The 14,142-nt window shown below is 42.3% G+C and overlaps 2 protein-coding genes across 3 annotated transcripts in view; one reads left to right on the forward strand and one right to left on the reverse strand.

The window, feature by feature from the left end:
- Positions 1 to 76: 76 nt before the first annotated feature.
- Positions 77 to 10,669, forward strand: LOC115150399 (regulator of MON1-CCZ1 complex). The gene is made up of 20 exons (XM_029693651.1): positions 77 to 878; positions 1,402 to 1,478; positions 1,570 to 1,654; positions 1,758 to 1,814; positions 1,941 to 2,027; positions 2,485 to 2,625; positions 2,794 to 2,897; positions 3,029 to 3,118; positions 3,403 to 3,508; positions 3,834 to 3,942; positions 5,027 to 5,071; positions 5,216 to 5,269; positions 5,907 to 6,035; positions 6,188 to 6,294; positions 7,967 to 8,086; positions 8,203 to 8,280; positions 8,540 to 8,644; positions 9,136 to 9,204; positions 9,456 to 9,681; positions 10,494 to 10,669. Exons 1-20 carry the CDS (start codon positions 777 to 779, stop codon positions 10,571 to 10,573), a joined length of 1,971 nt encoding a protein of 656 aa, XP_029549511.1. The 5' UTR covers positions 77 to 776; the 3' UTR covers positions 10,574 to 10,669.
- Positions 10,670 to 10,890: 221 nt separating this feature from the next.
- Positions 10,891 to 14,142, reverse strand: part of LOC115150387 (melanoma receptor tyrosine-protein kinase) — a 50,300-nt gene continuing 47,048 nt past the window's right edge. The window contains exons 25-27 of one of the 2 annotated variants that reach the window (XM_029693641.1): positions 13,977 to 14,120; positions 13,727 to 13,901; positions 10,891 to 13,574 (exon numbers count right to left, since the gene is read on the reverse strand). In XM_029693641.1, the coding sequence (XP_029549501.1) occupies positions 13,246 to 13,574; positions 13,727 to 13,901; positions 13,977 to 14,120 (648 nt within the window). In that variant the 3' untranslated portion in view covers positions 10,891 to 13,245. Of the gene's footprint in view, positions 13,575 to 13,726; positions 14,121 to 14,142 lie in introns of both variants that reach the window. The other variant, XM_029693631.1, reaches the window with a different exon arrangement.

The following is a 14,142-nucleotide window of genomic DNA, read 5'->3' on the forward strand; positions in this document are numbered from 1 at the left end:
ATCGACTGTTATTTTGAAAGTAGCGTTTAGCCGCATTCATGTCATGTTGGAAACTCGGAAATGTCTGACTTGCTAACCTAGGCGGAAGAGTCGGATCCCAAGTTTCCCACCAGGGAGGTACCAGAATCAACAAACAGGAAGCTTTACGCAAATAATTTAATTTTAACTGGGAGGTCCCGAGTTTTCGACATGACTGGAAACGCAGCATTAACACACGGCATTAACAAATATTTTTATAACTAAACCAAGATAGGCCACAGTCTGTCGTTTCTTATGGGAACAAATGTGTCATTTTGGGCAGAACAAATAAGGTGGCATCTGTATATTTCCGTTGTGGAACGCCCACTTTGAAGTGCGCGTTTGAAATAACTCAATTCGCCTTTGTATTCCTACATAACGCGATATAAAAAGTGTTTTGGCAAAGGGTAAAGTCTACAAAATTTATTCCACTCAGTTCATAACATATTTTCGTTTTAGTAACCGAAAACTCTTATTGAGATCAAATGTTTTGAAGATGAGAAAATGTGCAGAATGTCGGCCAAAATCGATCTTCTCCCGCTGCCGGCCACTGGGCTGTAGTGAGTAGTTTATGCATCCGGTGAAATAGCTGTCATTGTTCAATGTGTGGCGTTAATATCTTATGGGATTCACGTGACTGTCACATGATTTTGAAACCGGAACTTGCCGTAGAGAGAAGCTTTGGACAGTTAATTTATGAAATGCAGAGCGAACAACTAACTGCAAGACATAATAGTCAGCAAAGCTAAAGGTTCACAATGAGTGAGGAACACTACTACCTAGAACTTTGTGAAAATCCTGTGCAATTTGAAAATGCCTCAAGCGTCAACAATGTGTTTTTTGACGAAGCAAACAAACAGGTACATTAACGTTACTAGTAGCCAAGGCTAGCTAGAAGGATATGCTCAGCTATGGCGGTTACTCCAGAGACAGACAGATATAGCTAGCTAGCTAGATGCTTAGTTAGCGCGATTATAGCTAGCTAAATAAATCATATTTTATCTTGATTTTACATTCAGCTAGGTACTACAACTATGTTGGCTTATGTGAACGCAAGTACATATAACTAGCCTTGATGAGGGTGGCTGTCAAACTGTTGATTCCCATGTTGCAGCTTGGTGAAGGTCCTAAAGTGTAGCCATACAGTATGGCTAATTAATATGGTAGGTATTAAGGAGGTAGACGAATTAGTGAACTTCAGTCAACATTAATGCTTGTCTCTGGCAGTACATTCACCAGCTAAACAAGGCAGATTAGATGAGCAGTAACCCTCATTCTATTGCTTCAGGTAGAAGTTACACTATCCTCCTATTGTAATGTATACCAGGCTCCAAGTCCATTTATATATTGATTGTTCTCTATTTACCCTATTTTCTCCTTCAGGTGTTTGCAGTGCGATCAGGGGGTGCCACTGGGGTTGTGGTTAAAGGACCAGAGGACAAAAGCTCAGTTGCCTTCAGGTAATGAGATGATGCATATATTGCGACGATGATGACGATCATAAGCTCAATGATGATGGTCTCTCATGCAGTATATACATTTTCTTCACAGAATGGATGACAAAGGAGAGGTGAAGTGCATCAAGTTTTCGATCGGAAATAAGATTTTGGCAGTTCAGAGAACACCAAAATCTGTGGTAAGCATTACAACAATCATTCTCAACTCAATGTTATTCAATTATTGTGTTTTCTATCCATGCTGATGGCCTGACTAAAAGCCTCAGTTTTTTTTCCTCGTAGGATTTCATAAACTTCATACCGGATTATCCACATTTGGAATTCTCCCAGGAATGTAAGGTATGCAAGCATATGCAGTGTCAAATGTTTGAAGTTCAAAATAGCTGTAATTTCTTCGTTGTAACTAAACATGAGTCAATTTTCTATAGGTGTGATTTGTTTTATATTCTCCTTTTTGATTGACAGATGAAGAATGCCAGTATTTTGGGCTTCTGTTGGACTAACTGGAATGAAATCGTTTTCATCACTGACCAGGGAATTGAGTTCTACCAGGTAACTATGTTTCACATTAATCATATTTCTTGTGATATGTAATAAAGCTAGTCGTTTTTGTGATTTAGGATAGGAATGCACTACCAGGAAAGTTACACACTCCTAGATTGTTTCCTAGGTTATTGCATCGCAGCACTATCAATTGAGTTTGCCCTGTATTACTCTTTCTTATACTAAAACATTGTCACATGACGCTTACGTGACTCAACTCAATTCAAACTACAACCACTAGTGGTCTTAATGTACCACTGACTGAGAAATAAAGTTGTTTGATTTTGCAGTACTGCACAGTATTAGGTTGATTGGTAATATTACCTCTTTGTACTGGAATACGAAAAGGGGAAGACTGCAATGTGAACAGGGATGCCTATTAGGCTCAAAATGTTCTTCAAAAAGGTGTCTTGTGCCAGTTTTTCATTTGAGTTGAAGTTGTCAATGACATGCTCTCTGTGTTTAGGTGCTTCCTGACAAGCGTTGCCTGAAGCTGCTGAAGAGTCAGAGCATCAATGTGAACTGGTACATGTACTGTCCTGAGACTGCAGTCATTCTACTCTCTACCACCTTCCAGGGCAATGTGCTGCAGCCGTTTGTCTTCAAAGTAAGTGGTCACAACTGACATAACATGTCTCAAATATCCACCTGCTGATACAGTAAGACACGATATATACCACCAAAACCTCATGTTCATGTTGAAGCATTAGCATCCTAAAGTTGCTGGAAATATAATCATCAAACCTATTGTTGTTTTTTTTTTTTGTCCCACCAGAGTGGGACCATGTCTAAAATGGCCAAGTTTGAGATCGAGCTTCCAGTGGTTCCCAAGCCAGCCAAGCTCAATCTGTCAGAGAGGGACATTGCTGTGGCCAACATGTGAGTTTGTAACTGTTTTGAATTGATATTTCATATTTTGGCTCGATATTCAAGCAAAAAGCAAAAGGCCTTTGGGCTGTATGAAGCAGTATGAACACTGAATGAGTTGTTCACTTTGTTTCTAATGGTAGTTACGGTCAGCTGTATGTAATGTATCTGAAGCATCACTCCAGAACTACTGACAGTCCCTGTGCTGAGGTGGTCCTCTATCATCTACCCAGGTACATCTTATTTAACATATTCCTAGTGGGCATTCCTCTAAACATGCTGAAATTCCTCCTAACTTAACATGGTCATGCAGCAATCATATCACCCTTATATTCAGAGTTTCTTGTGTAACTAGAGAAACAAGGACTAGCTAGAGTAAGAAGCTACTCATAGTCATTTACTGGATCAATCTTGAAATGAAATATCCATAGTGTTATTTATACATAGGGAATACCTGAAGGGCTAAATTGGTAAATTATGTCAATTAATGTCTGGCCTAACGACATGTTGTTCCCAGGGAGGGATCCTGTAAGAAGACCAACGTGTTAAAACTCAACACCACAGGGAAGTTTGCCCTCAACGTGGTGGATAACCTGGTGGTAGTGCATCATCAGAGCACTCAGGTGAGTCCTTTTGGCAAGAAATGACAATTGGAGCCTTTTGAGCAGGGTTCTCACCAAAGAATGTAAAAAGGGTGCTGTGCCATGTATGTATGTATGTATGTATGTATGTATGTATGTATGTAGTATGTATGTATGTTTTTCTAGATTCTAGGAAAATATATTTTACAGGTCTTCATAAACGCAAAATCTCTTGAGTCCAAAGGGGGAATCAAGGCAGAACCCTGCTTGATGTTAGACAGGCAAACTCCTACTACGGTTGTGTTGTTTCATATCCTGGGTCCAAACCCATTCAGTCTGGCATGATGTAGATAATGTCTTATTTCAGACCTCCATCATATTTGACATCAAGCTGCGGGAGCCCGACTGTGCCCTGAACGTCCACCAGCCTGTGCTGCCTCCTCGCTCCATACACCCCTACAGGATTCCCCTCACAGGTATAGGCTACTTGGATTTACTCTATGTATGTACACTCATTGGCCAGTTTATTAGATACACCCATCTAGTACTGGGTCTGATACACTTGTGTGTTCAGAGCAGCCTGAGTTCTTTGGGGCATGGAAACGTTACTCAATTGGTATCAAGAGACCTAACAAGAGACCTAACGTGTGCCAGGAAAACATTCCCCACACCATTACACCATCAGCCTGTACTGTTGACACCAGGCAGGATGGGGCCATGGACTCATGCTGCTCACGGCAATTCCTGACTGCCGTGACGCAACAGGATCCAGGATTTGTCAGACCAGGCAATGTTTTTCACCTCCTCAATTGTCCAGTGTTGGTGATTGTGTGCCCACTGGAGCCGCTTCTTTTGTTTTTAGCTGATAGGAGTGGAACCCGGTGTGGTCGTCTGCTGCAATAGCCTATTCATGACAAGGACTGACGAGTTGTGCGTTCTGAGATGCCGTTCTGCACACCACTGTTGTACTGCGCTGTTATTTGCCTGTTTGTGGCCCGCCTGTTAGCGTGCACGATTCATTCTCCTTCCACCTCTCAACTAGCTGTGTTTTCACGTACAGGACTGCCACTGACTGGATGCTTTTTGTTTGTCGCACCATTCTCGGTCATACCTAGACACTGTCGTGCGTGAAAAGTCTAGGAGGCCGGTCATTTCTGAACCGGTCGCTTAGGTCACTCGTTTTGCTCATTGTAACGTTCAATCGAACCGTAGCTGGATGCCTTTCTGCCTGCTTTATGTAGCAAGCCACGGCCACGTGACTCATTTCCGTGAACAGAGTGGTGTTCTTATAAACTGGCCACCGAGTGTGTATGGACAGGCCAGACTTTACCAACGGCTTGGCTGTTTTGGTCACTGACTGACTGACTGTGTGTCTTTGCCTGTCTTGTCTGCCTCTGTCACTCCAGTTGTCACTCCAGTTGTAATTGTATCACTCTCTTGTGTGACAGATGACGTAACCTTCTGTCACTTCACTCCCATCTGTGGCTTTTAGAATACTCTTTCCCTCCCTTCCTTATGTCTCTTAAAGCCCTGACAGAAACTAACTTGATTTCTCCATAGGTCCTTCTGCTGTACCCAGCCAGCCTCCGGTGCCTTGTGAGCTCTGTATCCTTTATGAAACACGAGTAGCTAGATGAGCTGCGCGGGCACTTGTCAATGAAACGGTGTCAATGACGATTGGAACAGCTAGCAGGGAAATGGTAGGTGGTGGTATTACTGATGATCGTGGATGCTTCCCTTGACCTTCAGACTCCTCATCTTGGAGCGTCTTTCAACCCGACATCATCATCAGTGCAAGCGAAGGTGAGTGAGAACACCCACACATCTAACCATAGACTGCTATGTCCTGGCTGTCTGTCTGTTATCTGGACCAGAAACATCTAACCATAGATGGCTATGTCCCTGCTTACTGTCTGTTATCTGGACCAGAAACATCTAACCATAGACTTATGTCCCGGCTTACTGTCTGTAATCATCTGGACCAGAAACATCTAACCATAGACTGCTATGTCCCTGCTTACTGTCTGTTATCTGGACCAGAAACATCTAACCATAGACTGTTATGTCCCGGCTTACTGTCTGTAATCATCTGGACCAGAAACATCTAACCATAGACTGCTATGTCCCGGCTAACTGTCTGTAATCATCTGGACCAGAAACAACCACTAACCCATATTCACTGTAGATCAGATGGGTGTATAGTAACCAACGTGGTAGTAGAGCCACCTCCTCTTCTAGGCTATGTAGTTACCATATTGCTTTCACCTATCCACATTTTTCATCTACAGTTTGTTGTTCCGGATGGTACTCATGTTCTTGCATGGTTGTCTGTCCTGTTCTGTGTGTTCCCCCTCTGTTTCAGGGTGTCTGACCTGTTCTGTGTGTTCCCCCTCTGTTTCAGGGTGTCTGACCTGTTTTGTGTGTACCCCCTCTGTTTCAGGATATCAGTGGTATCTGCAGGTGAAGCTGCCGCCCACCGTCAACCTCCTGCAGGACAAGGGCAAGCTGATCGACTTCCTCCTGCGCAGACGAGACTGCAAGATGGTCATCCTGTCCGTGTGCTCACAAAGTAAGACTGCCTTGTGAAACAGATAGGGGAGACTGTGTTCATTGCTGAAGGAAGCACACTATTAAAACAAGGTTGTAGAATAGACGATTAGAGAAGCCTGAACCATAGTGAACATAGGCAGTGTTTACTCAAGGCCCCTCTCTCTGTTTCAGTGCTCAACGGGGAAGACAAGGGGAGCTTACCAGTGGTGGCCACAGTGTTCGACAAACTCAACCAAGTCTTCAAAGAGTACCTGGAGGCAGAGCAGACCTACACTGTGGTGAGTACTGCCTACTAGGGTCAGGACCATACCAGTATCGTGTAACTTGAATAACAAAAAGGATGAAGAGGATATAATCAACTGAACAGATCTGAGTTGTCGTCCGTATTACGGATGATTAGGACAGTAGCCCGTACACTGTCCGTTGCAGTAACTTGACTTTTGTTGTTACCTGGGCTGTTACGGTGACCCTATTACCGCCACACCGGCAGTCAAATTCCATGTGACTGTTTAGTCACGGTAATTAGGCTTCTCCAAGCTCTGCTGCTGATGGTCGTTAGTAGCCTACCAAACTTGCTAACTGTTTGGTACTCAGCATTGAGTATATTGCATATTGTCCCTCTTATCACTCTGATCGAAAATCCAATCAAACACTTCATGAGAGCCTGATCTGTTGCGTGAGCCACATTGCGTAAAAAAGGTTTTTGATACTCGTGGTTGTATTAATTTGGGGTCTATTGCATCCCACAACTGTCCCAGACTATGTTTGGAATATTTATTTCTCACACAGAATAGAATAGGTCAACTTTTGTACTATGAGGGATACTAGATTGACATAGGCTAGTGCTTTTGCTGTTCGTTACGCCTACTCATCTTGTTGGCTGACGAAAGGAAGATGCGGACATTTCTTCCAATATCTTCAATATGCACCTCGGAATTGGATAAGGACGTGCGCAGTTGCGTCCCCAACGTGTCTGTCTTCACCTTTAGCCTGTGAGAAAGACCCGATGCCGTGATGGAGAGCCATGTGAGTGGGAGGTGCTTTGAAGCCCGCAGCACTCAGGGAGAAGGGAATTATAATTATTATATTTACCCCAAGGGCACAATGGCCACTGGCTGCAAAAGGCATGGATTTTATTTTAGGGGGCATTAAGGCCACATAAAGGGGATGCTGCCGGGAAATTCAAGGCATTATCAAGTGTATGTCAAATTGTGATTGAGAGACTGATGAAGTGTGTACAGCCTGCGCAAAAACAAAGCAGAGCTCATGCTTTTCAAGATACTTTTTTTCAAATCATCATTAGTCGTATCATGCAGCCTTACCATGTGTTAAAAATCAAAACATGTAGCCCAACGTTTGTAGAACAACCAAAGTTACATTAACTCTAAAGTAAGCATATAGGAGTACCTGTTTCTTTGTTAACCGCTCAACACAGAATATTCGCATGTGCGCACTCCCTCAAATAATTTGGAGAAAATATCCTTTCTATTTTATTCAGCTTTGTTCAATTGTTTTCTTTATACTATAAAAGAATGCCACAGAATTATAAGCAAATGTTGTCTACTATATGAACTAGTGTAGCCCACAGACATATGACATAGTCAGATCAGCACCTAACATAAGGACAACTCTGGGTATGCTGTTCTGTTCGTCTGAAATAGCCTACCGGTCTAAAATAAATACCATTTATTGTGAATGTGTAGGCAATATTACATGGATTTATGTTCCAAAGGTCTGGATCAGTGGCTTGTAGGCTATGTGTGGGAGCCAGGAGATGCTAAATGTTTTGTTAATTACCATGAGGCCAGAGTTATTTGCTTGATAATCATAAGCTGACAAATGTTGTGACTGCCACAGCCCTAGTTGGGACTGCCACAGCCCTAGTTGGGACTGCCACAGCCCTAGTTGGGACTGCCACAGCCCTAGTTGGGACCTGTTGATCTCTTTCAGGCTATGGAGTCTGGTCCCAGCCGAGGCAGCGCTGCTCGGGAGAGGCCCGTCCGGACGCAGGCGGTTATCGACCAGTCAGACATGTACACACACGTCTTGTCCTCCTTCACAGAGAAAAAGGTGAGGGTGGTGAAGCCCATGTTTCAATAGCTGCTGCCTTATTTGAATTGCAAGTAATTTTTTCCTCAATTACCTGTTAGATGACTGAACATTATATTGTTTCACCCCTCCAACAGGACGTATCTCACAAATTCATCATTGCTGTGCTGATGGAGTACATCCGCTCACTCAACCAGGTCCAGATCACTGTGCAGGTAGGTACTCATTGCAGAAAAGTATTTTCGTGAGGCTATATCAGAACAGAGTTTTGTGTTGTTTTATGAATAATGGTTTGGATGACACTGTTTCATCTTGTAACATGTTAGCCGTGCTACATTAGTATGCTTTGTGTTCCTGTAGATTCTGCATATTTATTGTCCCATATTGTCATTAAATTACCTTTCAATTGGGAACTGTAATGTTTTGTTGTCTGAAATATAAGGTCTGCTTTCCTCTCCTCTGTTTCTCTTCCAGCATTACCTGTATGAGCTGGTCATTAAGACGTTGGTTCATCACAGCCTCTTCTACATGCTTCATCAGTTCCTCCAGTACCACGTCCTCAGTGACTCTAAACCTCTGGTGAGTCCTCAATTATTATAAACAAAGCTCAACTTTTTCATGGTAGTTTTATCCTGTAGGTTTTGGGTATTCAGAGGAGTTGGGGGTGAAGTTTAATACAAAGGGCTAGCAGGCTGTTACTGCTAAAGATGCAATGCTTCAGAAAATATCTAGGTCAAATACTTAACTTTAGCTGCACGTCATAAGATTTGCCTGTTCCAATGGAAACAATATAAAATCCTTTTGACATATGTGTTTTACCCCGGTCTTTGAAAGTTAATTCCTATATAATATTTAATCCAACATAATGCTTTGGGAACCTCCTTCCTGTGATCCCATTTCTCACCAGCTAACTGTTTGTTGTAAGTAAAAGGCACAAGGCTACTGTAGCACTGGTTGATTATTTGCTCTCTGTTGTTACATTGGTTGAGCAGACCTTGGATCAGTTCTACTGTATGATCTTTATTTTGATTGGTTGTGGAATTAACATCTGTTGTGTCTGTTGTCTTAAGGCCTGTTTGCTGCTGTCTCTAGAAGGCACTTACCCCGCTGCACACCAGCTCTCCCTGGACATGTTAAAGGTATGATGCACACACACACGCTAACGTGCAGACTATTTTAAACAGCTATCAGTTATCACACAGGACATCCCCAAAGTCCTTTGTAGAATTGGTTGTTTTTCCAGAGAATCCTGTCAACTAATTATAGAAAGAAAGGAGCCTTCATGTGAACTTCATTCATGGCTAACTTATAACAATAAATCCTGGTACTCATATAGACATGTTTAACATGCTGATCTGTAACGTCCTACATCTATCTGTGTGTGTGACAGAGACTGTCCACGGCCAACGATGAGATCGTGGAGGTGCTTCTGTCCAAACAGCAGGTGCTGGGTGCTCTGCGCTTCATCCGCAGCGTGGGCGGCAACGACAACATCTCCGCTCGCAAGTTCCTGGATGCGGCGCTCCAGACGGCTGACCAGATGCTCTTCTACACCATCTTCCGGTTCTTTGAGCAGAGGAACCTGCGCCTGAGAGGCAGCCCCAGCTTCAACCCAGGTGAGGGGACACCTCTACACTAGGTCTTCAGCTGAAATGGCTCCCTATTCCCTATGTAGTGTGCTACTTATCACCATGGAGACCACTTACTCAAGAGCCACATTGTCTTAGGTCTGGTGCCTTGACCAATAGTGTGACTTGTCTGCACCGATAGGTGGAAGGAATGGCTCTGCGTAGGGTGACACTAAATTCCTGTATTTCCATGGATCTGGTCTGACTAACTCCTTTGTAATGACCATAGAAAGAATTCACACATTGACTCTAGAATGTTGTAGAAATGTTGATAACGCCATAGTTTTCAATAATGAATGAGTGCCCTCTGTTATTTTTATATTAGATTACCTTGACCCAAATAATAACTTTGTTAAGCCAGGAACAACAGGCATATGCTGAAAGGTGCGGAAGCCTCGCCTGCTGTTGTGCTTCTATTGCTTTTTTATTCATATGAATACATTTATCCTAGTTGCATGGTTTCTTTGAAACGTTGGAACACGTGGGAGAGTATCAATGATTGTGAACCTGAAACCTACAGGAAACGGGTTTTGATAGACGCCAACATTATCAACGCAAACTGAAATCCATAACAGAGCAAAGCATAGACCTGTCTAAATATCCAATAAAAATACATTTAAAAAAGTATACATTTATAAGGTACCAATGCTAAAAACACAACCAACATGTGGGTAATAAGTAAAACTTGGAGTAAATAGCTCATTATTGAATGAACTGCAAATAAATCACTTCCCACCCATCTGCCACTGGTGTGTATTGACTGACCTTTGACCCAATACTCTGTTTTGATTGGCCTTTAGGTGAGCACTGTGAGGAACACGTGGTATACTTCAAGCAAGTTTTCGGGGAGCAAGCACTCATGAAGCAAGCAACAGTTTGAGTTGTGACATTTCATATTATCCCACAGCCCGTTTAACTTATTGTAAATTGTTGAAATCATGCTAATAAAGTCATTTGTACATACTCTAACAATTAATTTTGTATTAAATGTCATGCTTTATTCTGCTTGACGAAATGTCCTTCTGACTAGCCCTGGGTCATGTTCATTAGGGCACGCAACGGAAAACGAAAAGGACTGTTTATTGGACAAGTCAAGGTAGTCCATCTGCCTAATTAACACAAACCTGGCTTATGGTTTGAAAAATGATCATGTCAGCTTCTATTACTGATGGAAAACCTGATCAATAACCCATACAGTGTAGATTAAACTCTTTATTTTACAGCATCGTAGCATCTAGGACATAGCGTTACAGTGGAACGTTGTACTTTTTGTATGTGTGAAGTGCACAATTGAAAGTGATCTCCTAAACACAATACTACTAGATACAGTATACAAACACAGGAAGAATGTCATGGTAACATGTCAAACACTTTTGGCTCAAAGAGAGTAGTAGTCTCACAATTACCAACTGCTTGATTGAGTTGAATTGCCAACTTTTTTTCTACTTGCATGCATTACGGACTTCTAACCACTATCGTACACAATCACAAAAACAGGGCATGAGCCGCCTCTGTTATTGGTTCAAAAAAGGCAATGGAAAGAGTCATGTTGAAGGGTTTTCCAGGAAATGCTCATTTACATACAAGTATCTAACCTTCTAACATTGCTTAAGACTAACTTCTAGTGAAATACATTTGAATTGGTATTGTACATTCATACCATATGAACTGAAAGTGAATTTGCATGTGGATGTGTAATTCAGGTATCGACAGAATCATAGGTTGTTAAAACAACCTCCAATGTATCACATTTTGGTTTTGTTAGACATTAAGGAATTTCACAAACAGTTACATTACATCTATTGTTAACAAGAGCTAAGAGTCGATATGACACACTTCTCGTCCTCAACTAGACCCTTACAATGCTTTATGTATTGTAAACATTTATAGCATTTGTACATTTTTAGGGTTCAATGTTCCCTTTCAAACAACAACCCACATAAATAATATTTTTCCCCAAATTATTTGTCTTCATTGCCAATGAGCTATTGTAAATCTAAAACCAACACTTAACATACTTTAGTTCACAGTAGTAGGTTTAATCCATTATTGACAACGATGGAAGTAAACAAGGGCACATTCAATAGTACCTATACATTATTTAACACCTATTCAAGGTTATTTTAAGTGGAGAATACGTTGACGATGATTTGTGCTTAAAATAATCTAAAAATCTGGAAAGGGCATTTTACTAGGTCACTATGTGCAAACGTTTAATTACATTGCTCTTTCGAATATCTGGCCCAATTATTCCAAGTCCAAGAATGGCACTCAAAATTGAATTGTCAGCCCAGCCTTGTGACTGACCCCAACATTTCAATAGTAATAAACAGGTATAGACAACAATTTAAGTTCAGCTTAAACCTCTGCAACAACCATTCAATACCATATACTGTTTGGTGACCTTTCGTCCCCTTTCCCCATCAGCCTCTAAGGAAAGTAAAGAGAACACTGATGGTACCAGACGGTAACCTCTAGATACAGCATCAACACCTTAACCCGAAAGATATTCAATATGTTAACGTTGGCTGTACATGTGTGTAGTTATAGTACTTTATAGTATATATTTGTACTCTTCCAGTGAAGTACCTGTTCAGTATTGTATTACTTTATATTGTCACCACGGCAATGACGATTCTCATCAGAAAACAAAGTTACTATCACAGATATGTTGGGCTCTATTCAATCTGCATCGCTGGAGTTCAGCGTTTTATTGGGTGATTTGAAATTTTAAAGGCCATGTCCCCTGCATTCACAGTAAACGCTGCAGATGTCGGCTTGATTTGAAATGACCTTTACATTTCTATTCCGCAATCAGTAACGCTTCTGCTATCCAGATTGAATTGAGCCCTAAACTTATGTCTTTATGGTTACTACGGCCCAATTTAAATGATTAATACTAGTAAGAGGTAAGACTTATCTTTCCAAGACGGAGTGAGACCCGAATAACCTAGAATAAATAGGTATTTACTGTCTTGTGTGACAGTAAATAAGACATGCATTGATCTACACAATCTGTGTCATTTTCCAAAAGCCTTTGGATTGACCCTGTTAGTTACTGGTAGCTTGGTACACCACATTGAGTCTTGGCATTCAAGTGTGTACAACCAGAGAACAGAGCTGTAAAGAATGATGTCCACAATGCAATGTAAGCACACGGTCCATCAGTGTCCAGCCTTAGCGGTCTGTGTCTACTCCGTCCTCTTCACATTTCATGGCAAGACAAATAAAAAATCAACTGTTCCACACACTCGACCCAGACTGTAAAAATGATTTGCATGACATAATTGTTATGTCAAGGCTTTGGCTCATTCTTCTGATCTGAAAGTCACTCAAAGTCATCTAAATGGATGGTTGATCCATGGATTTGAAATAGAGAACATATTTTCTAGGAGCATTAGTTCATGGCTGACATCTCCATGAAGCCTATTACCTCCAGAAATAAAGGGACAACCACATGAAAAATTCCTCCAAAACCTCACTGATGTCCCACATCTGTCTCCATCCAAGTTTCTTCAGGTCCCATTGTTCCTCACTGTCCCCAGTGTTCCTCTAGCGTACAGGGGTGTGTACAGCAGCACTCAATCCGAGGTACTCCAGGTTCTCTGCTGCGGGCAGGAAGTGACTACTGGTGGGTGTGGCCTGAGGCAGGAAGTCCTCCTGGTAGTCTGGGTTGTCCATGCTCTCACATACAGAGCGAGGGAGGGTACTGCGGGCCATGTTGAGATACTCGGGTCCCTCCGGCACGCGCGGCAGGGAGTTGAAGAACTTGTTGTCCGGGTCGTACCCAGAGGAGGTCCGAGTAGCCCAGGCTGGCTCGCTGGGGTCCTCATAGTTGGGGTTGAAGACATCAGAGTGCTTGGTGTCCTGGTTCATGTATTCTAGAATACGGTAAGAAAAAAGTTAATACCCAGGCTTACAGTAGAGAGCAGGGAGATGCGTGTTGCTGAACTGTTACGCTCTCAATGCGTTTGTGTTACTGTATTTTGAACGTTAAGTCAATAACTCGCCATGGATACAGTTTGTACTGTACCTGGAAGAGCAGAGAGATCTTGCTCTAGAGAACCACAGTGGGTGGGGTCTGTGATGTCTTTCTTTAGAGAACCACTGTGGGTGGGGTCTGTGATGTCTTTCTCTAGAGAACCACCGTGGGTGGGGTCTGTGATGTAGCGAAGGATCACACTGTTCTCTCTCATCAGATGGCCATTCTGTGGTGAGCAGATCGAAAATTCAAACATCAGCCGTGTGTGTGTGTGTATGTCTGTTTGCACGTGTGTGTTTACCCCTGAGTTGTGGTGCTGGGTGGTCTTGTCGGGGAGAAGATACTCCTCGGCATCTACCACATCCTCCATGTCCTCTGATGTACTGATCAGGCTACGGTAGAACTTAGAGTCCGTAGGACTGGGGAGGTACATGCAATCATCTCCCTGAAATGTACATTTAAAGTGA

The sequence above is a fragment of the Salmo trutta genome, chromosome 2 (assembly GCF_901001165.1).
Source record: "Salmo trutta chromosome 2, fSalTru1.1, whole genome shotgun sequence".
NCBI classification, from domain to species: domain Eukaryota; kingdom Metazoa; phylum Chordata; class Actinopteri; order Salmoniformes; family Salmonidae; genus Salmo; species Salmo trutta.